Here is a 23,147-nt window from a genome sequence, read left to right on the forward strand (position 1 = left end):
ATTCAATGAATGTGCAAATGTATTGGGGTTTAAAACTGCTCCTGATAGATGAGCATGTTGTGGATCCTAGTGTCTGTCAGAGCAGAGTTCTTTTTACCGTAATTCAACTCATACACTATCCAAATTACCTTTGAATGTAATGGCTTCAAACATCATACCCCACAATCTAAGGTCAAATTTTGAGCTATGTTTATTAAAATTTATGATATTGAACTTTGCCATTGAAACTGAGAGCATTCTTGCTCATAACAAGAGCTACATTAAAATACTGCATACAATGTGAATGCGACTTTGCTGTGATCAATAGACACCCTGTCATTGTTTTCTCGGACCCAATGACCCATTACAATCACTAACAAAAACTCACAATACAGGTGACACTCACTTATGCAAAATAAATTGGGAGTGTATAATATCTGGCTAAAATAAAGAGCATCAACCTTTCAATAATTAAATTGATCAACATTTTTTCACAAGAAATTTTGAGTTTGAGAAATAATTGCGGTGTTAACACTATTAACATTAGTCATATTGATGCAAACTAAATAGCCATTTCTGAATTGATTTTCTTTATTTATCACACCTCCATGCAATTTTCCAATACATTGTTTGATTAGAGCACCAAAACATTTATATTTTACACTTACATGTATATTAGATTTATTATAGTATATCATACATTTGGTACATATCCCCAGCCCTCGTCTTCAAGAAATGATTGCAATGCTGGATGGATAGGTAGTTCACATTGAAATTTATAATGCAAGCTATATGAATTGATTTTGGACCGAGTGGTATTACTCATTATCCATCGACATAATTTTCCAGTAAACAGGTTGGTTCAATTTCAATGTAGTATTAGTAACAAAATATTATTTGCCATTAGAATCTCATCACAAATTTGGACTTCCAAGAAATATTAATAGAGTATTTGATGTCTGTATACTATGTAATTAGCTTTAAGCCAATTAATTTATCAAGTTATCATTATACTTTCACATCTCTGGCAGTAACATTTTAATTCCATTTTGGTGGAACATTAACTGTCATGTACCAAATTTTAATTATAACAACAATTTGCATTTAAATATAATGTCAACCATTTTAAGGCTCCCTCCCTGTACAGTAAGTACATTTTCATAACATAATTGTCAATGTTAGGCTAAAATTTATATTGATTATATCACATACAAGCTAATTAGGTTTAAGTAGATTGATTTTCATTAAAATCCATTAATTATTTAACTTGATCATATTACATGTACATACATGTCTTGGAAATATATAAAATTCTGATTTTCCAATCGACAATAAAATACAAATATATGTTTTACTATACAAATGAAATAACCAGTAGGTCATATCTCACATATTATTGCTCATGTGACCCTTACTTGACACATTAAGCAATAATTCAATCCTTGTGAAAAATTGTTCATCTAATTAGCATGATTAGTATCCTGTACAAACTGGCATTGTGTTCCCTAACGATCCTTGAACTGTGTCGATTATTAGCGACACTACCTTTTTGTTTTGTTCACTGGGTTTCCCTTCTGTTCCCAATCTTAGCAGGTCTGGACTCAATTGGGCATGAAGACAATGTAACTACTGAACCAGTTTATAAAGTAAATTCCACCCTTTCTGATTGGCGTACCTTCATTCTGACCTGTATCTGAGCAACAGACAAAAATAAGTCGTCGTCGGTGGCTACTGTGGTGGAATGCACTCCCACTAATCTTTACAGTTTCATTGTATGCGTTTGTTTTCATTGCGTTTTTGTAAATTTCCTCTTCCACAAGTATGCAAAACCTTTGATGGAAATTTGTGATCGTTTGAGCGAAATACCTTTCAGTGTATTTCTCAAAAAGTGAGATTTGTTAATTTGTAGATCAAGGGACAATGACGATTTTTTACAATACCTTGCTTTAAAAATTTGAAAATATGCTGAATTTAGTCAAGATTTTTTCTTGTGTTTTTCTTTATATTTTTCAAGGTCAGTTAGTGTATTTCTCAAAACTTGCCATGCCCAACTTAAGGTACATTTTGCTGGATCGAGTCAAATTTGTTAAAAACAATAATATTGAAAATAATAATATTGAAACTATGAGAAGTGTATGAACCACAAATAGCTATAGGCCTATATGGCTATATAGCGCATTTGTTAAATATCAGAATCGGTGTATAAAACTGGTACACATTTTCATCTGGTTACATTTATTTATTTTTATTTGAAATATCTCATATGAAATGATTTAACATTGTGTTTTTTTAAAGACTATGTGCACAATATTTTCATTTTACATTTACACCCTACCCAGGGAGATCCAGCTATATATGGGCATGTGCCACTGCAGGGTCAGAATTTTGTTTCACAGGAATCACAGTGCAAGAATTAATCCCGATTCTTGCGGGAATCATTTGATTCTTGCAAGTCAACTTCGGTGTAAACTATAAAAGTTTGTGAGAATCAACTTTGATTCACGCAAATCTATTTACGAGAATCTTTGCGAGAATCGATTCTCGTCGAAATTCTGACCCTGCACTGGACTGTGACAGCCCCCCCCTAATTGGTGTTCATTTAAATTTTCATTCAGATCGCTCTAAATTGTTCAATATATTTTCCAATCCCCCTACTTTTGTCCAATTGATAAACTCTTATGATTGTGCCTTTGTCCAGCTGGTTAGTTGATTTTTTTCAGTTTTAAAAGTTTAAAAACCTATGGCACACCCCACATCACACAAAAAATGTGAGTTTTTACATAGCATTTTCAAATATATTCATCTGTTATTGTTACTCAAATGGTTCTGTACAGTTGCTAATTCTTTTGTTTTTACTTCATTGTTTATCATGTATTTTTATTTCATTAGAAAACAATTTTTCTGCAAACAAAGGGGAGATGTCCTAATATTGCATTTACAAAATAACGCAAAATTTGCTCAAAAATATGTGCTTACAGGTCAAAAGTTCATGGCATTTGAAGCTCTACTTTTTCAAAGATCACAATTTTGCTACAAACACATAAAAAACAGGCAGGCGTATCTCAAAACCACAATAAAGAATACCCTTTCAAGTTTCAACAATGAATTTATTATCCCACCAGTTTATTTAAACTACTCTCATCACAATAATATCTCTGGAAAATATCATCATCATCATAAATCATAATTCTATTAAAAGTCTTCATCATTTATTGTTGTCATTTTTTCCCTACCCATCTGACACCATCCGTATTAGCAATCACTGAAAATCAAGTTCAAGAAGCCAAGTTACACTGAATACAGCATTACAAGCCACATACATGTAGCCAGCCATACTCAATGTATGTACAGCAGAATCACATTGCTGAGAGTTTAGCACGAGAATCCTCCTCCTGAGACTGTTTACACAAAATCCATACTGCGATTCGCACACTTTTTTTGCCTAGTGCTTGGCAGATGGAGAGAATCTTCAGGTCGGTGGACGGCCTTTCGCTCTTGTGACTCATAATGCGATGCATACAGTGAGTGAGTGATGAATACAACGTTAGTGCAGCACACACAGCAACTCATACACAAGATGGCATCTATCTGACAATTTATAGCGTATTGTTGTGTAATAGTTGACTTCAAAGTATTTTGTTCCCTTGTATATTTATTCCCTGGTTTTCATGTAAGACGATAATGAACCGTGTAGTTAAATACTGACAATTAAGAAAACTATTTGGGGTAAAAAATATGAAGAAATTGAAAACAAACTCATTTTATGTCATCATGTAAAAGGTGTGTTACATATTAATGTATTAACAGCGCCATTATCCAAAGAGACGTAAACACTTATTTACACATAAAGGTTCACAAAAATTAGTATGTAAATGACTAACAATCCCAAACTGGAATTCCCTCTTTCATAATGTGATTCACACTTGCCTCATTCTTAGGATGATGCACATTGTCAACAGGAAAGAAAATGATGTGCATGAAATATATGAACCTGTTAAATTATGTGTATGACATGGGACAGCTTGTGTTACGTGAATGTTCAGAGTTTTGCTAAAAAATCAAATTATTCCCAAATTGGCGAGCCATTTCAAACTTCCCCTTTTGAATACACTGTTGACATGATGCTTGGATCTAGTGTCTAATTTTAAAATAATATAATAGTGTGATTATTTTCAGCAAACTAAACAGTAGAGTACCATAATTATTATACTATGCATGAAGTACAATGCAATTTTACATTTTTAACAGTCTTTCTCAGTCTTTTACTGTCTTTTTGTGTGAAGTAACTGAAGTTACATGTTCCTAATTTTCTGGTTAAATTCGGCAAAGAGCATATATATCAAAAATGTCAAGTTAATAAGATACATTTGCCTGTTATTTGTGTTTGTGTGACTGTTGGCATAAATTTGTAATTTCTGCACTATGTGGCATGTTTGAATGTACTTTAATTGTGTAAAAAAAGTTGAGAATTTCTAGAACTCAAACTCAACCTATGTCCACGCCCATTTTTTTTCAAAGTTTTCGGCAACTTTGGAGAATCACGGGACCTATTCTGATGCGCTAGGATCATTCAGTTAATTTGAAAAAAAAGGGAAAAAATTACAAAAAAATTACAATTTGTTAGATCCTTAATATGCAAACCACTAATTAATGTTTACCTCTTCATCTTTAACATATTATAAATGCATGGAAAACCAATGCATTTATAATATGTGATAGATGAAGAGGTAAACATTAGTTAGTGGTTTGCATAATTAAGAATAACAAACTATAATTTTTTTTTATTTTTTTTTCTTCAAATTAACTGTGAATGATCCTAGCACTTGAGAATAGGTCAAGAGGTTCTCCAAAGTCGCCAAAAACATCCCCCTCCGACACCCCCCTGACGCCGCCGCAACCAATTATAGCGGGAATATGGTTCACTATAAATTATTGGGTACCGGGAAATTTACAATTTTTCCAGCCCTGCCCATGTCATGGTGATGATGTACCACTTTCATATTGTGTTTTAAAATATTTCAGTGTGGTTGAATATATGATATATCAATGGTACTTTTTTGTAATTACAAATTATTTTTTTATGGTTCTATCAGTGATTGTAGCGAAAGTGGAAAGTCATGGATACTTGTTTTCAAGTTACATGGACAGAGGCTTTAAACATAGCAAAAACAATTTTTGACAATTTTATTTCAATTCTGATTTAGCGAATCATTGATAGTACCTTTAATGTGAGCATTAACATTAATGTGGAATTCACAATGAATCAACACAAACAAACAAACAATCTCAGGATAATAAGATACCGAGTGACTTAACAACCGCATCAATAGCCACAGCTGTTTTGATAACATAGACTCATCACATGATATGGTACTACTAGCTCACAGGACAATAATTTAATGAATCACTTCATTTGTCTAATTAATTACAATCACTATGAGCTGTAACAGCATCATTTCAAAGGGCACAATTCATTACCTTCCAGTAAGTATTATATAGCTCAAACGTTGACCTCAAGTCGTGGAGTATGAGTTTTTGTCTCCAACACATTCAAAGGTCATTTTGTGAATATAGAAACATATTGGGGTTAAAGAACTGTGCTCTGGTGGGTGATGTTTGAGTACCTTTACCCGTCACTTAAGTGTCAGTTCGGTGGAAATGTTTTCAAAACAGGAAGACAAAATCAGTTGTCTTTGCACCCACAACAGGTAGTTTGATGATCACATAATTTTTGCTGACATAACACTTATAAATATTGGCTAATTATTCTGAAACCTCAATTTATTATCTATTTAATAGGGCCAGGGTTGTAGCTACGCTGGGCGGTGGCGGGCGGACCCGCCCGGCACTCTTTATGGTTTGAAACAAGGGGGGGGGGGATCTTAATTAATGCAGCCGTCAAAGGGAGTCTTGAACCTACCCTCCTCAAGGGTCGTCAAGACTTCGACGTCAACTCGGCGTCGAATCTTGGGGTCTAGAAAATCTTGGCGTGATGAATCTTTGACGTATTTTATTTGGAACATAGTGAATCTTCACCTTAATTTTTATTTGCGACTGGTGAAACTTCGTCTAATACTTTATTGCAGGTGGTGAATCTTGAACGAATATTTTTCTGATACAAGTGAAACATCGTCGAGTGCAACAAATAGTTATGTCGAACGACCGTCGAATATCTTTGACTCCGGAGTTCAAGATTCATACTTCAGTTGCTGCAGTGTAGTCTGTTTGCTGTACTATCGAATGAAAAATCATCCAACAGAATAAACTTATTCAGAAATATTAAATTCTGGGATATGAATGATACAATAATAATTCTGTGTTGAAAATCTGTCATATATAGGCCTAAATTGTAAATATTTTCTGCGTCGCAAAAATCCAAGGCTACTCACAACTCTCGTACGTGTCCGTGCAGCTAGCTGGTTATTATTAACCAACCCACCCATTCACGAGGTCGAGGATCGTGACGTGATCCTGTCATCCGGCGCTCGTACAACTATATTTTCGAGATTTTCAAAACATGATCATTGTGTATTTTGTCACAAAAAGATTGGGATTGCATTATGTAGGCCTACGAAAGTTAGTGGGTGACATTTTATAGTAGCATGTTATGTATTCATGCACATGTTTACAATTTGTTATAATATTAATAGTCGAAAGCTATTCTGCTTTAATAAATTGTGCCATTTTCCTCACAAATATCGCCAAAAATATGACACTCCTGTGCGAAGGAAGTCTTATAAATTGCGATTGATCACAGATTGAAACATTATATTGAGCATAAAAATAGAAAAACAAATTAAAACATTTTTAAGTTTGAGAAGAAAATCCCGACTTCCTGCCTTTTCAGCCATGATGGATGTGGTTAATAAATATTAATGAAGTAGTATAATGAAGTCACATGGCCGGAGAATGTCCAATCACATTATAGTAAACAAGTGCCCATTCACAAAAAAAGTTTAGCAAAGGAGAGCCTGTTTCTGATTGGCTTGAAAACCTTACTCTCCATTTGGACCATTTGGCACAGTAGGGAGAGAGTGGATTGTCTAAATGTTGATTCTGTAAACTTTTATTTATCACCAAAATCTCATTCATCTTTTCAATTTCTAACTAATCCAGATTTCAATAACAGTATAAAAACGTGAAAATTCAAATTTTTATCATTTTTTCCTCAAGTATTATCAAAAGACAAAATCCCCATCTCTGGATCACCCCCGTAAGTTAAATGGAATATTCCAACATCTTTTCATTCATTTGTTGATAAACAAAACAGTAGTAAACAGTAAACAAATTAAGTAAACATGTGAGGACCTATACTAGTAAAAAAAAATATTTATAGACCCAGATTTGAAGTATGCTAAAAATATGATTTGGATCGCAACCAGTGATTTTCAGAACATTTTTATGATCAAAAAAATCAAAATGGCCGCTGCCAATGCTAGCCCTGCGGTGTTGATGTGCCGATTTCGGCGTGTGTATTTTCTGCAAATATTTGTAAAAATAATTCTTATGCAGGTGAGATTATCTGTGACTACTGCCTCTGGGTATATTACCCTTAGATTCGGTGGATTTTTGTCATGCAGAGTCATTGTTTTTAGGGGAATTTGGCCCAAACTTTAGTAAGCTTAAGGTTGATTGAATTTAGAAAATGAAAATCAGTTTGTGTCGTGCATGCATTACTTGCAACTAGCAATCGCTAGAAACTTTGTCATGATGATGAAAATTGCACTTGGATTTCGTCCTAACTTGTTTACTTTTTTCCAAGAATAGGATTTATAAATGATGCTGTCAGACTTTACAATCAATGAATTTTCTCCTCGATCTCGTCTTCTGAATACACCATGCAAATCGACGTCCGACTTCAGTTCTTTGCCGATAGACCTACCAATGTTCCAAATGACATTCACAGAATAGGATTTATAAATGATGCTGTCAGACTTTACAATTCCTTTTAAAAATTGTTGATTTGCACCTGATTGTCAAGTATCCCGAAGCAGGATCGAAAGTTGGGGCCTCGATCAATGAATTTTCTCCTCGATCTCGTCTTCTGAATACACCATGCAAATCGACGTCCGACTTCAGTTCTTTGCCGATAGGCCTACCAATGTTCCAAATAACATGCTGCATGACGTACGTAGGCCCTACATCAATTCATTTTTTTAAATCAAAAATTCAGATCAGTTTAAAAAAAATAATAAATAGGATTTTTCAATTTGTTTTCTCAATTTCTCCCCAACCGTTAAGGGATGCACCATTAGACTTCAAGGGGGGAGGAAGTTTTGAAAAAAAAAACTTCCCCCACTACATGAGCAAAAAAAAAAAAACTTTCCCCACCAACACTAAAAAAAACTGTACAAAACTGTGAAAATTAAAAAAAAAAAACTTGCCGCCTATGGCGATGAAAAAAAAAAAAAACATAAATCGCCTGTGCCGCTAAAAAAAAAAAAACTTGCCCCGACCCCAACTTCCTCCACCCCCCTTGAAGGCTAATGGTGCGTCCCTAACCGCATAACATCTGCAAGAGTCAACCGGAGTGGCTCAATACAATGCCTGAGTGGGCAATTCCATTTATGAAATAAACATCAAACAAATTGTCACTCGGATGCAAAATATTGTTGATGTAATTTGTAAAATCTTGAATAAATTTGATTTTTTGAAATTTGCAAAAGGGGGGCCTGAAAATTTTAATCCCTCTGAAGGGGGGGGCCTTAAAAAATCACCTTAATTTTTCTTGTAGAACATGAGTTTACACTATTTTCTGTGGGGTTGACATACATTTTTCATGGCCAAAAGGAGGGGGGAGGGGGCTGAAAATAATTTTAGGTCCGAAAGAGGGGCCCTGAAAAAAATGTTAATTTTTCATAGTTTTTCATCAGGCCCCCCTTCACAAGTGTTTGTGAATAGTCCCTAAGCGACCATGTGTGCACCTTCATAAGCTTAGGGCCTACTACACAAGGTAGCATGGAAATATCAGCATTTTTGAAACATCTTGGTTGAAAATAATGGTGCGGGCGTTTAATTGAAGGACTATTCGAGGATATACGGTACAATTTTTTTCCCAAGAAGACTCAAAATGTGTAGGAGTTTTGGGGAAAAATGTATATCTTCATTTGAAAGGTCATACTTTTCATATGATGGGTTTTCCTCCAAGCTACATACACTTTAAGTGTATGTCATTAGATTTATAAAGTTTACTTTTAGGCCTAAATATCAAAAAATGTAAATTTTAATAATTTTTTTTTATTAGGGGCCTATATCACAAAATTTCAAATCAAAATTATTTTATTCTCAGGCCCCACAAAAATAGGCCTACTCTGCAAAAGTGGGTGACCGACCCCTTAAAAGTAACACACAACTTTTAATGAAACATTCAACATATTTGTTGTCTCATCTAGTACTTCAATTGGAAACATTTTGAATTTGATGACACAGACACATTCAGTTATGGGAGTGATCAATGAATATGATGAAAAGCGATGCCTTTTTATAATTTGTTATTTTTAACTCGGGGCTCACAATTACCAAATCTGGCCTTATTACATTACGGGATTTTTTTTTTAGTAATTTGTTTTGAGATGAAAAAAGTGAAACATTTATAATTTTTTTGACAAGTGGAAAAAACCGCATGTTTATAAAACCATGTGTTTTCCACCTGTGACAAAAGTCTGCAAACCCTGCTCCCAAGTCCCCAACCAGTGTCTTTTTTATACATTGAAAGTAACGTGCATTTGATGTATAGTGGTGAAGGGATGGTGAATCTTGAACTAAGAACGCCAAAAGGGTTGGTGAATCTTTGCCTAATATTTTAGGGACGATGGTGAATCTTTGCCCAACCATTTTGGAGACCTTGGTGAATCTTGGACTAACAAATGATAGGGAAAGGTGAATCTTGACCTAAAATTTTCAGAAGAAAGGTGAATAGGAGGTGAATCTTGGCATTGCTAGTTCAAGACAAATTGGTGAATAAGAGTGAAGGCTTGAGGAGGGTAGGTTCAAGACTCCCTTTGACGGCTGCATAACTGTATGAAGCCGTTAATATTTCTATAAAAATAGATTGTATTTCTTTTTCACAAAATATTAGTTTTCACTTTCAGCTAAAAATTTACAATGTCCCCATTTAATTTTGACTTGAACAGATGAGCATATATGTCGCCAATGCGTGTCACTCTGTCGAATGCGACCGAGGGCGGTCCTTTGATTAGCACTACTTTCGGACTCTTGTTGTTTAAATAATCCAGTTTTTTTAAAACTATCTTGAGAGGTTGTGTCCGCAGGCCCTCGAAATCCGCGGTAACGCGGCCGCGCCGTTCCCAGAAAAAAAAAAAATTGGAGGTCACAGAAAAAAAAAATTGGAAAAAAAAAAAAAAAAGTTTTTTGAAATGTTTTCCTACACACCCACAAACCTTACTGCATGTATTCAAACCAACCAAGCCCAACTAACCTTTAACATAACCCAAACCCTTGCCCTAGATTTCACCTGAAAATGACAGAAAATCTGACCTGTTTTTAAATGCATTGCATGAATGTGTTTATAACGTTTTAATTACTTTAAATTGGCCTCGTTTTAATTTTCATGGAAATTGTTATTTTATTGCTAACAAAATAAAGACAAACCTTTCACATAATTTTGGAAATTTGAAAAAATTTCTAAAATTCTGGAAATACAAAAAAAAGACATTTAAGTGCAAAAGCTTTTTTCTTCTGGGTAAGAATTTTGTTCTTACAATGCAACAGCTTTTTTATTGCAGGGTAGAAATTTGATAAATAGGTCATCATATACAAAATGCATGCATGAACCTATTTATCAAATTTCTAACCTGCAAGAAAAAGTCTGTTGCATGCAAGAAAAAAATTCTTACCCAGAAGAAAAAAGCTTATGCACTTACATGTATTTTTTTTTGTATTTTCAGAATTTTAGATTTTTTTTTTAATTTCCAAAATTATGTGAAAGCTTTCTCCTTCCTATAATAAGCCAGAAAAATAGCTATTTTGATGAGATGAGGCTAAAGAAAGTAATTGAAACTTTATATATTCATGCATTTAATAATACTAAACATGCTATACATGTAGGTCCGATTTTGGGTGAAATCAACCCCTAATTCTCTTTTGGGGGTTGAGCAAGGGTGTTAGGCTTGGTTGGGGTTGTATATTTATAGTAAGGTTTGTGAGATGGGTTAGAGTTTGTGTAAGGCCAGGAAAAACATGTTATTAAAATTTATGCTATAATTAGTTGACCATGTCGGAAATGAATCCCACAAGATAATTCTGAAGATCGAGGAAGTCCAACACTCAACTCTTGTTCATTGTTGTATTGTAGAGCATAAAAATAAAATGTAGCGTATTTTACACATTACTCTTTACAATGCATTCTTCATGCACATTAGTACCCCCCCCCACATGGGCCCCCTCCCACATACCTGAAGAGGGGGTGTCAAAAATTTTGTGAATCATCATTTTTATATTGTGCATTAAATATATCAATTTCAGCCATGTAGGCCATGTAATTAGGCAAAGAAAAAACTTTGAAGAATGCCTCTCATGTACAAAAGTATAGGAAACTGAACATTTAAAACCACTTTTTTAGGATGAAGGAAGCATTTTTTTCAAAAACGTCTGAAACATGTCAAGAATTACTTTTAACATAGATATATGCATTTTTTATGTCACGAATGGCCTCTTTTGGGGTGCTAAATCTGCTAAAATCGCCTGAGCTCGACCCCTGCGAGCAGTGTCCGAAATAAGGAAAATATGGAGGTTGTCCCGAGGACAACTAAAGCATGAATTCTGCTTGTCCTCTAAACATTTTGGTTGTCCCCAAAATATATATCAGTGCAAAGAATCCAAATAGTGGTTGTCCAGGGGATAAGTACATAGCTCAATATGGTTGTCCCCAGTGATTTTTGGACAAGAGGACAAGAGGATAAGTGCTTATTTCGAACACTGCCTGCGAGGAGGGGCGCTTCTTACTTTAAAAAGTCTAAAATCCATGAGTTTCTAAGGCTTTTTGAGCCCCTGGACCCCAAGGACCGTTAAGGGCGAGCGGCAAGGCGCTCGCGAATTTCAAAGAAAATTTAAAGCAACATAGTTTAAGTTCCCAGACAGGAAATATTTTTCCTATGCCCTGTGTGTCCGTCTTGGTTGCTCGCGCTTCGCGATCGCCAAATCTGTGAAGGCCACAGACTGTGACTATCCTTTGAAGTGATTTGATCTTCCCGCACGCCATGTGGGCAATTCCATGTTAAAATGACATTTTTTCAAAAATATGAACTTTGCAATTGGCAATGATTGATGATATATTTTGATTATACACCCTTTAAAGTTAACAAAAAAGAAATTTTCAAATGAATATCAGCTGTAGTATTTTTTTTTCATTGATTTGAAGGATTTAAAGTATTTTCCTACATTTTGTTAATAGCAGATAGTCAAAAGTAATTAATTTTTTTTCTCATTAATATATGGAACAAAAACAATTCTTTTTTGTGATAGTGTTGATTGATACATAATTTGTCAAAATAAAAAATAAAAAATTAGGAAGCCGTGTTGGTAATGGTCAGGATGGCATGACAAGTTGTGTAATGTTAAGCTTGTAACGCGAGTCACAAAAAGAACAACTTTTTAATGCAGTAAAAAATCTAAAGGGTTATAAATGTTCCCTTTCATTTTCCTCCTGGTTTGGGTCATAACTCATAATTATTTCATAAGGTTTTTGGTTTGCTACAATTGTACCACCAGAGACAGACTATTCAAAATGGTAACGCGAGTCACAATGTAACGCGAGTCACGATATTGTAACGCGAGTCACACATATTATACAGCTCTCTATACAGTAGGGCTAGAAAATAATCCATAAATAATCACTAAAACTTCTCCCTCCCAATTTGACCCTCCCCAGGACTCATAATTATTGTGCATCACTTAACAAATTGCAGGACTGGAAACCGTTTTTGTCCCCATCTGTGAATTCAAATTCACAATTTGACTTTCCATTATAAACACCCATTATAAACACCCACTACCACCATTCCACCCCAGTTTCTCCACCTAACCGCAGAACAGAATGTCATGTTTAAAGTTGAATTCCACAATATAAATTAAATAGAGCATGTTTAGAGCTTTCAAATTGGGCTGTGTTATCAAAAAGTGAGTGTAACAGTCACGTAACGTAACGCGAGTCACGCACTAAGTTGGCCATTTTAAAATACCAAACTCAAATGTACTTAATGTTTGCTTCTGTAGTATAGCTGCAGTAAAAGGTAATTACTTAGTGGTATCAACTTTTGTGTGCAGCTTCTTGTTTGAGGAGAAATATTGAAAAAGTAAAAGCTAAATTTGGAAGGGGTAATTTTAGTAACAAAAGTCACAACCACATTTTTGCCAATAAATGTTACATCATTACATAGAGTTATTCACAAATTACAAGTTTACCTGATTTGATATATATGTAAAGAGAAGATGAATAAATCAAGTCTGGGGAATGTGTTCCACATTGATCAGCGGCAGCCTTTTATATTTTGCTACTACAATGTAGGGGCTCTGCAATAAGCAGACCTCCCCTCTCAGCCTGCCATAAATTGCTTGATCCTCTTCTCGGCCTGCCAAAAAATCCTTACCCCTCTTTTTTTAGGAACCCATTTTGCAAACCTTAAATGGTCTATATCAGTTTTGCATATATACACCAGGCACAAAAAGAAACTTGTCAGTTATAGTCACCCTTGCTGCTCAACAACTTGATAATTTTGCATTATTCTGAAATATACATTTTGTTAGTTGGTTTTTGCTTTCTCGTTTGACATCCTGTTCATGTAAATCGAGCAAGAATTGACCAAGATATGTGCCTCCAAACCCCCAAACCCCAAAATCAAAAGTTGCAATTTTAACGATTCAATTGTGCCTGTTACACTGTGTGCTTTATTGATCGGCCTGTGGTGCTTGTGTACAACACAACGATGCATCCCATTGAAAATCGTTGAAATTGGTTGCAACTTTTAATTTTGGGGTTTGAGAGTTTGGAGGCGCATGTCGTGGTCAATTCGTGTTCAATTTCAAAGTGAGAAAGCGAAGCCCAATTAACAAAATGTATATTTCAGAATAATCCAAAATGATCAGGTTGTTGAACAGCAAGGATGACTGTAACTGACATGTTTCTTTTTGTGCCTGGTGTATATGAATGTTTCCATACAGTTTTTCAATGCATTTTATGTAATAAATGTATATGAAAATTGTATTCTTATTCAAATTGCTAGTTTTTTTCAATTTCCATCATTGGTCCCCATTACCACCACGCCGCCCCACCACACCACCACCCCACTCCAGAGGAGAGGGTCCTTTTTAATGCTGAATTACAGTATTTTTATAGTGCTAAAGTAAAACTGACCACAATGGAAATGAAATTGAGCATGTTTAAAGCTTTCAAAGTGGGACCATGTAATCAAAATAGTGAGCGTAACGCGAGTCACGTAACGCGAGTCACGCACCAATTTAGCTAAAGTTGGCCATTTTAAAAATACCAATCTCAAATATACTTCGTGTTTGTTTCTGTAATACAGCTGAGATATCAGGTAATTACTTAGTGGTATAAACTTTTGTCTGCAGCTGTTTGTTTGAGGAGAAATATTGAACAAGTAAAAGCCTAATTTTGCAGGTGTAATTTTTTTAAACGCTGAGTCACAATCACATTTTGCTAATAAATGTGTCATCTAATTATTTACAAAATTAAAGTTTATGTGATTTGATACATTGGGTCAGTAAGTACATGTGGAGAGAAGATGAATAAACCAACTCCTTGTTCAATTGTATTTATATGACATTGAATGTGCTGATTTTATCAAAAATGTAACGCGAGTAACATGGAATTGCCCATGTACGTATGTGTTATGAATATTTAGAGTATGTGTTAGAATAATATTTCAAACGCTATTTCAAGCACCATGTCAGCTACTTTACTAAAGTATGCTACAATCGTGTAAAAACATAATGTTAAGAACATTGAGGGCATCCTCCTAAGCAAATATTACAATCTCTTTAATATTGCGCAGCATTTAGAAGGCAGAAGAGTTTTTAATGCTTGCTAAATTTAATACAATCAAACATTTTATTATGATATTAATGAGTTTGATCAAACAAACTTTTTTTGCTTTGTCAATGTAAAATTTGCCCAAGGTTGCTCTGTACAAATTTCCTGTTTCAAATCAATATTTTTGTTTGTTGGTTTATAAGATCGTTTCTATTGAATATACCCAGCTCTTGCCATGTTCAAGATCAATTCAACTGTTCAAGGAAACAGATTTTTTGAAAGGCTGGAACCAGGAAGGTGTCTACAGGTACCCAGACAAGGTCATGGCTCTATGGCCTGAGGCACTGCAGTTGGGTTCTATTGGCATACACTTTCAATATGAAAAATTGTAAATTTCACTTGCCATATAAATAATTAGCTGTGAATACCGTTATGACTCAACATGGTATAGGCCTACACAACTCGCTGTCTAATGTTATTGTAGACACACTATAGGCCTAACTGGCCAGCATAAATTAACATGATTAAAATGTCCTCTTTTAGACTAGCGCCATTTAATAGGGGTGCATTTTTTCTTACAAGTACTGTAGGTCTTTAAATTTTATTGCTCAAGCCTGTTATAGCCCTCCCACGGAATGAGCCTGGTAACGCGGAGGGAAACTTAGACCTGAAACTAACATTTGGTGAAAAAAGCTGAAAATGCTCAAAAACAGTGTAAAATTAGGGAAAATGGCTCAAATTGTGCTGAAAATAACTTGAAGAAAACATGGAAATAAAAGTAAATTTAATCAACATAAAAGTGAAATCTGCTATTAAAGAGGAAAAGTTTCAGGTCTGGCACCTCCAAGCAAACCTCCCCTAGGGAGTTTACACCTGTATGACAAAGTTCATATGCCACTAGTAGGCCTACATTTGTACATATGTATTACTATAATGTAGTCTTAAAATGCCATTGCATACATGTATGGTCATTTTCACGGTAAAGGGTGTAACTTTGGATTTTTAACATTTTGATCCGTAGTGTTCTAATAAAGCCACATAATTCCATGATTTTTGGCCACATAAGTCATCTAGTTAGCAGCTACCTTGGGTAGCATAATCATCTTCGGGAGTTACTGCGTTCAGTTTTAGCAGGCTTAAATGTACCTAATATTGCCATTTTGAAAAACTATAAAAAACAGTAACATTTTTGTAAAACCCTGTGTTTTCTTCAGTTAGTTCATGGATAATTTTTCTTATCCTGAAAGTATGGTCATATGTTCAGTAAACACTGCCACATGTGAACAGCCCTGTATTTTTGAGAACCGGACTTGAGATTTGTCGCTTCGAGGCTTCATTTTCCGTTAACAATTGTTAACAAACTTTGTGGGTATAGCTTTGGTTCATAATTCTTGGTTATTTCTTCACTTCTTCTTGATTTATAACAGTTGATATCTTAACTTGAAATGGGTAACAAAAATTAGTCGATTTGCAAGCTTTTAAAATTTTTATAAAATCTTGACTTCAAAGAGCCATTTTTCCGTTAACTTTTTTGAAGCCTCCGAAACAAACTGTTCAGCAAGCTTGGGCAAATATGAATAAAAGAGCTCATCCAATCTATTTATCAAAATGTAGCAAAGTAGATCCTCAAGTCACTTGTTTTTAAATCATGGAGATATATATCACCGTTTGAAAATGGGACCCAATACAAACTTTCCGTTAACAATTGAAGCCTCCGAAACAAATGAAGCCTCCGAAACAACAATTAGGTTAATTATCATCTATGCATATCTAAATTGGTGTGTTCCATATTGATATCTGCATTGTAATTGTTACATGATATGTGCAGAATGTCATAAATTTAAAAAAAATTTGATATTATGGTTAATGTTTGAAAAATATACTGATACCCAAGAAAGTCCGTTTCGCAGGCTTCACATGCAAATAACACCATACTTAACAAATGGGTGAAAAAATTACCATGTTATAAATCTACAATATCTGCCACATAGAATCATTGATTCAATACACACAAGAAAATAACAGCTTAGATGATCCCAACAGTGTTGTTTTCAAAAAAACTACTTCTGCAATGTTTACCCATTGTTAACATGAAGCCTCCGAAACAAAAAAAATGACTTGCTGTGATAATTTAAGTTTTGTCACAACTGAAATTCAATACTTAGAAGCAATGCATGAAAATTGGTAATTGTGATATTTTTTACCTATTTTTTCATGTCAACTTGTAGTAGTTAGCCAAATATTTTACTTTTATGATCACCGGTGTTGTTAACTGAAGCCTCCGAAACACAGATCGCTTGAATTGCCAATTCTAGAAAATAACTCCAATTTCTGTGAAACTTGGCTGGGAGGTTCCTTTCATCAAGTAGTATTTGTACATGAAGTTAGACATTCAAATTATTTTAGGAACCCAATTAAAACTTAAAAAATATGTTTAAGGTTGGGAAATTTCCATTGCAAATGACCGTTGATGTTAAAATTTTTCAAAATTGCAATTACAAACATAGCAAAACATGGTATAAAATTTAACTTATATCTGTTGACTTACTTTGGAATGGGATTTCACATGTATTCCAGCTTTCATGTCATAATTTTCTGAGCTTATGTAAAATACATTTTTTCTTAGATTTTAACCAAAATGTTATGGAAATGTCAATTTTTTATCAGAAATCAAAAGGTTTAAGCCTTGAAACATTATTTTACTTGAAAATAAGTTGCTTCTATGCATGATTACAGTAAACAGAAACATATTTAAGTGGTTTGAAATTTTGACCCTAAAAATCAAAAGTTACACCCTTTACTGTGAAAATGACCATATACATGTAATAATCATAATTAATTAATCATGAATAAATTATTCTGTCATTCTTCATCTCTTCCTGTTGTTTTTTTTTTTTTTTTTTTGGGGGGTTACCTCCTAGCTAAATTCAATAATTTCAAACCTTGTGATTGCACACTTCAGTACCCATCACCAACTAGCTCCATTTGGCTATTTTCTGATTGTACCATGGCATTGGTTTTTATCATGTTGTTATTAACCTTTGATGAGCTAGTTAAAAGCTAGGAAAACAAAATACCTGTTGGGCATTTGCATGTCATGTAACTTCAGTACCGGTACATGTAACTAGCTGATTACTTCTGTTCGTATTCACAGTATCTGGGTGAAATTTCCCTAACAGCGCATGAGCGCAGTTCAATATACAGATATTCATAGACCCACTCTCGGGGATCCACTCTAGTCAGAAATTGAGTGGACACATATTGCTGGACATTCAGAAGGTATGGCATTTTTAAATTAATATTTTTACTAGATTTGTGGAAATTGTGTGTCATTCATGTAATCATGATCTGTAAAAGTTGCAGAATCCACTATATTGTACATGTAGAACTTGAGTGGATCCATTCTAAGGCCTGGGGATAAGGATCTATGGTGATGATGTAAAGATCTCACAAAAAGTAAATCAGAATCAGTAGACAGTACATGTAGTTGCCAGTTCAGAACTGATCAACTAAAAAATGTCCTTAAAAACAACCCAAATACTCACAACATGTAGTATAAAGATGGGTTCAATGACTAGATGTTATTTCTCACAGCATTCATACCTTGGCTACTCACTAATCATGAACCCTTTGGTATTTAGCTACATGGGAACAGTCAGGTTGTTTCTAAGAAATGTACCCGAGAGAACATAATGCACAGGGCCATGAAGTATTCTCAAATATAATAATTCAATGTTTTGTTTTGTTTTGTTTTGTTTCTATTATTTTGCTGTAGAGGTGGTGGTTTTTGCGCAATTTATTTCAGAAAATTTTACACATTTTTGGCAACCCTACTGGCCAATTTCATGGCCATACAAGTATGTATAATCCTGCTAGTTTTGGATTGATCAAACTATAAAATTGTCCTTAAAAACAACCCACATGAAATTGAGCATGTAGTAAGATGAGTTCAATGACCTGCCTTATTTCTCACAGCCTTCATACCTTGGCTACCCAGTAATTATTGACCCCTTGGCATTTAGCTACATGGGAACAGTCAGGTTGTTTCTAAGAAGTACAACAAATGTACCTGAGAGAATGGCCATGGAGTGTTCCGAACTTAAAAAGAATTCAAATGTTTTTTTAATTTGATTGTAAAATGGTTATTTCTGTGCTGCAGCAATTTTTTTAACTTTGCTACTTCACAAAATTTACACAATAAACATTTTCACTTTATTTAGAGAAGCCCAATTCTGCAAAGGGTGAACATTTATGTAGCATGAAAATATGATATTCCTCTAAGTACCTCGTCTGGTAAAAGTTGCTTTCTATGCGGAGCTGTGGATATTTGGTTTTGACAAAATTTTCTATTTTGTTTGCTCCTACTTCTCCATGTAAAATTTACAACAAAATGTTTTTGCTTGCCTACACATTTATGTAATTTTAATATTTCATGTTTCTCCAGACAGTTTCACATTATCTTAATTTCACTCAAGCTTAGAAGAGCGCACAAAGAACAAACATTTACGTCACATGAAAAATTTCCTTCATGCTATCTTACCTCCACCCTGCATCATCCGGTAGAACTTGCTCTCTATGTGGAGTTGTGGGTGTTTGGTTTTCCATTTGTTGAAATTATTTTGCTTGTTTCCACAATCTACATACATGTACATCTAGTATAATTTCGCCAAATTTTAACAGTTTCACACAATCTTAATTTCACGCAAGCTTAGAAGAGCACGTACTACAAACATAATTTTATGTCACATGAAAATTTCCTCCATGTTATCTTACCTCCTTCCTGCATCATCCGGTAGAACTTGCTCTCTATATGCGTGTGAGCTGTGGGTGTTTGTGACACATTCTAATTTGATTGCTACTTCTCAACATTTGCTGAAATGTTTTTGCTTCTATGTACATCTACCTACGGTACTGTAATACAAATATCGCTAATATTTCAAGTTTTAACAGTTTCACACAATCTTAGAAGAGCGCACAAAGCATGAATTTACGTCACATGAAAATTTCCCCTTTAAGTTATCTTACCTCCACCCTGCATCATCCGGTAAAATTTGCTCTCTATGTGGAGCTGTGGGTGTTTGGTTTTGACACATTCTAATTTGATTGCTACTTCTTCACCATTTGTAATATTTGTCCCTGTAAAGGAAGGAAAAAGATAAAAGACCAATATCATAATTAGATCATTTATTACATGTACATGTAGGTGGGTGGGTCGCATGTTTGGGTAGAGTAAAAACAGTTAAAAAACTTTGTATAACAAGGAGGAGGGTCATTTAATAATATGTATGATGATGCAGATTTATATTGACAGCCCACAAATGCATTTCTAAAACAAAATTTATTTATTTTCAATGCATGGTAACTGTACAGGAACTGACCTTAAAATGTAGAGCTACTACTATGTACAGTACATTGTACTTGGTGCTATACAACTGCAATTACTGTGCAAACAGGCCTCGAAATAAGCCAGAATTTCTGAGGGCCATTTGGTCTTAAATGTTTGAGGGCCCTCACAAATTTTTGTGGGCCTGAATTAGTAACCTATGAACCCCACAAAAAAGTGAGCAAATTGCCACAAATTTTGCGGGCCATATGGGCCCGCCAGATGTGTCTTTTGTGGGCCCTCGCTGATTTTATCATGATTCAATTCGCGCTCTTTTGCTGTCTTCATGTTTGGAAGTTCATAGATCTGAAAAATTCAGGTTTTAAAAAAAATCACACCTGCTCATCCCCACCCAATCAAAAATCAAGAACACCCTTCAACACTTGAATCTGACATTTTTCTGAAATATATAAAACGACAAACATTTGACTGGCAAAATGTGATGCTCGATGAATTAAATTTACAAATTCAGTAAACACCAGTAAGCCTTTCAATAGGTAAACTCACAGTAAGAGTTAGCTACAGTAGTCAAACTACACCTGATCTAAGTGTCATTATGAGCAGCAAGCAGTCGAACAGATTACATCTCGCTCTAGTGCTGCGTGATATGCTTTTCATATTTGCTACCTGCTGGTTTGTCTGTGATTAATTTCTACTATTGCAAGTAATACACACTTGCAGTCACTGTTACATTCGTGTATCATACTGTTAGAAATATATAAAAAGATCATGTCTTTTTATATGTATTATGCGAGTTGCAGTTAGCAAAATCAATTTTACATTTAAAATTTTGTTATAATATCTCATTCAATTTTAAATTGCAACAAAACGGTAGGCTAGGCTGTTTATTAAAAAGATCAAATTATTTAGGTTGACCATTTCACAAAATTAATCACAATTTTTATCTCCTAGTCCCTCATAACAACCAACGTACTATTTTCTGCTTACATAAAAATATCTGTGGAAGTTTATTTCATATCATATAATACAATGTATTATTACACATCCACATGGACATGCTGGCCAATCTTTATAGTCTACATCATCTGTATACATGTGATGGCAAGTCTGCAATCACAATTATAATTTTAAAGCACAGAACTGTTTTCACATTGAACTTGTTCTGACCTCAAAAAATGGACTTGATGCAAATTAAATTCGCATTGCAAATCCTACTACAGTAGACTTCTTTCTTGATTGATATATCTAACTCTTGGTTGCTGTGTTTATCCCTGGGAATAGCAAGGGAGGCCTTCAGGAACAGGAGGGCTGCTCTGGCAGGGTTTATTACAGGGGAAGTGATGGGAGACCAAGAATGGAAAGGCCATGTCAGTATATGAATGAACCTCAATTTTATGTTCTGTGGGACATGTGTTTTTTCTTGCAACTTTAAATGCATGCATTATGCATGTGATGACTTGAACCCATTTTGATTCACTGAAAATTATGCAGACTGCACCTCAATGAGAGACAACAATCTCCCCTTGATGCATCTCAGAGGTAGGCTGCAACCTCCTCCTACCCCCACTCCTGCATCTAGGTAAATTATGCAGACTGCGCCTCAGTGGTAGCCAATAATCTCCTACCCCCATCCCTGCATCTTAAGTACCGTAAATTAAATGCAGACTGCACATGTAACCTCATCCTAGTACCCCACCCCAAGGCATTAGCCAGAGGGGTATCCAGGTGTCATTTGGATGCCGTTTTCAATTTGGACACCCTAGTAAAATTCTGATTTTTATAATGGAGTGTCAAATAGGAAGTGGACACCCTGATTTTGTAGAATATGGTATTTTTGACCATCTTGAACACCCTAAAGATGCCCCTCTGGCTAATTAATGCCTTGCCCCACCCCTGCATGAGCAAATTATGCAGACTGCACATACAAGAGAGACAACCTCCCTCTACCCCACCCCTGTATGAGCAAATTATACAGACTGCACCTCAGAGGTAGATAACCTCCTAGTCCTACCCCTACTCCTGCATGAGTAAATTATATTATAAATTATATACTACATGTATGAGTAAATTGTATAGACTGCAACCCAGAAGTTGACAATAACTTCCTCTAAACTAAACTCCCACCCCTGCATGAGTAAATGCATACTGCAGCCTCATCCTACCCCACCCTGTATGAGCAAATTACACAGACTGTACCTCAGAGGCAGTCCCTCTACTTATACCCTGCATAAATAAATTATACAGACTGCACCTCAATGAGAGACAACAATCTCCAACTGATTGCATCTCAGAGGTAGACTACAACCTCTACTACCCCACTCCTGTATAGGTAAATTATGCAGAGGTAGCCAATATTCAATAATCTCTTACTACCCCACCCCTGTATATGTGAGTAAATTATGCAGACTGCACCTCAGAGGTAGCCAATAATCTATCTCCTCCTACCCCCACTCATGCCTGAGTAAATTATACAGAGTGGAATCCAGCAGTAGCCAATAACCTCCTCCTACTCCCACCCCTGCATGAGTAAATTATGTAGACTGCACCTCAGATCTAGGCAGACAACAACCTCATCCTACCCCACTCCTGCCTGAACAAATTATACAGACTGCAACCCCTTACCCAGAGGTAGCCAATAACCTCCTCCTACATGTACTCAGCGTTGGAAATAGCTGGTACCTGGTATCATAGCAAAATGCAACACAATTTTATCAACTTGCTACACAATTTTGGAGTTGAGTAGCATTTTTATGCCATAGACTTACACACTGTTGTATGTGGATAGTATACCAAGAGAAAAGTATTGAAAGCAAA

At 35.1% G+C, this 23,147-nt stretch overlaps 1 protein-coding gene across 6 annotated transcripts in view; it reads right to left on the reverse strand.

Annotated features, from left to right (window-relative positions):
- Positions 1-23,147, reverse strand: part of LOC140151050 (casein kinase I-like) — a 66,872-nt gene that overhangs the window by 38,462 nt on the left and 5,263 nt on the right. For 5 of the 6 annotated variants that reach the window (XR_011858887.1, XM_072173245.1, XM_072173247.1 and 2 more), the window contains exon 3: positions 20,015-20,125. Coding sequence is in view for 5 of the 6 variants with exons in the window: in XM_072173245.1 (XP_072029346.1) it covers positions 20,015-20,125 (111 nt within the window). In the remaining variant the exon portion in view is untranslated. Of the gene's footprint in view, positions 1-19,529; positions 19,585-20,014; positions 20,126-23,147 lie in introns of those variants that run through there. The other variant, XM_072173250.1, reaches the window with a different exon arrangement.

This window comes from Amphiura filiformis, chromosome 4 (genome assembly GCF_039555335.1).
Source record: "Amphiura filiformis chromosome 4, Afil_fr2py, whole genome shotgun sequence".
Classification (NCBI taxonomy): domain Eukaryota; kingdom Metazoa; phylum Echinodermata; class Ophiuroidea; order Amphilepidida; family Amphiuridae; genus Amphiura; species Amphiura filiformis.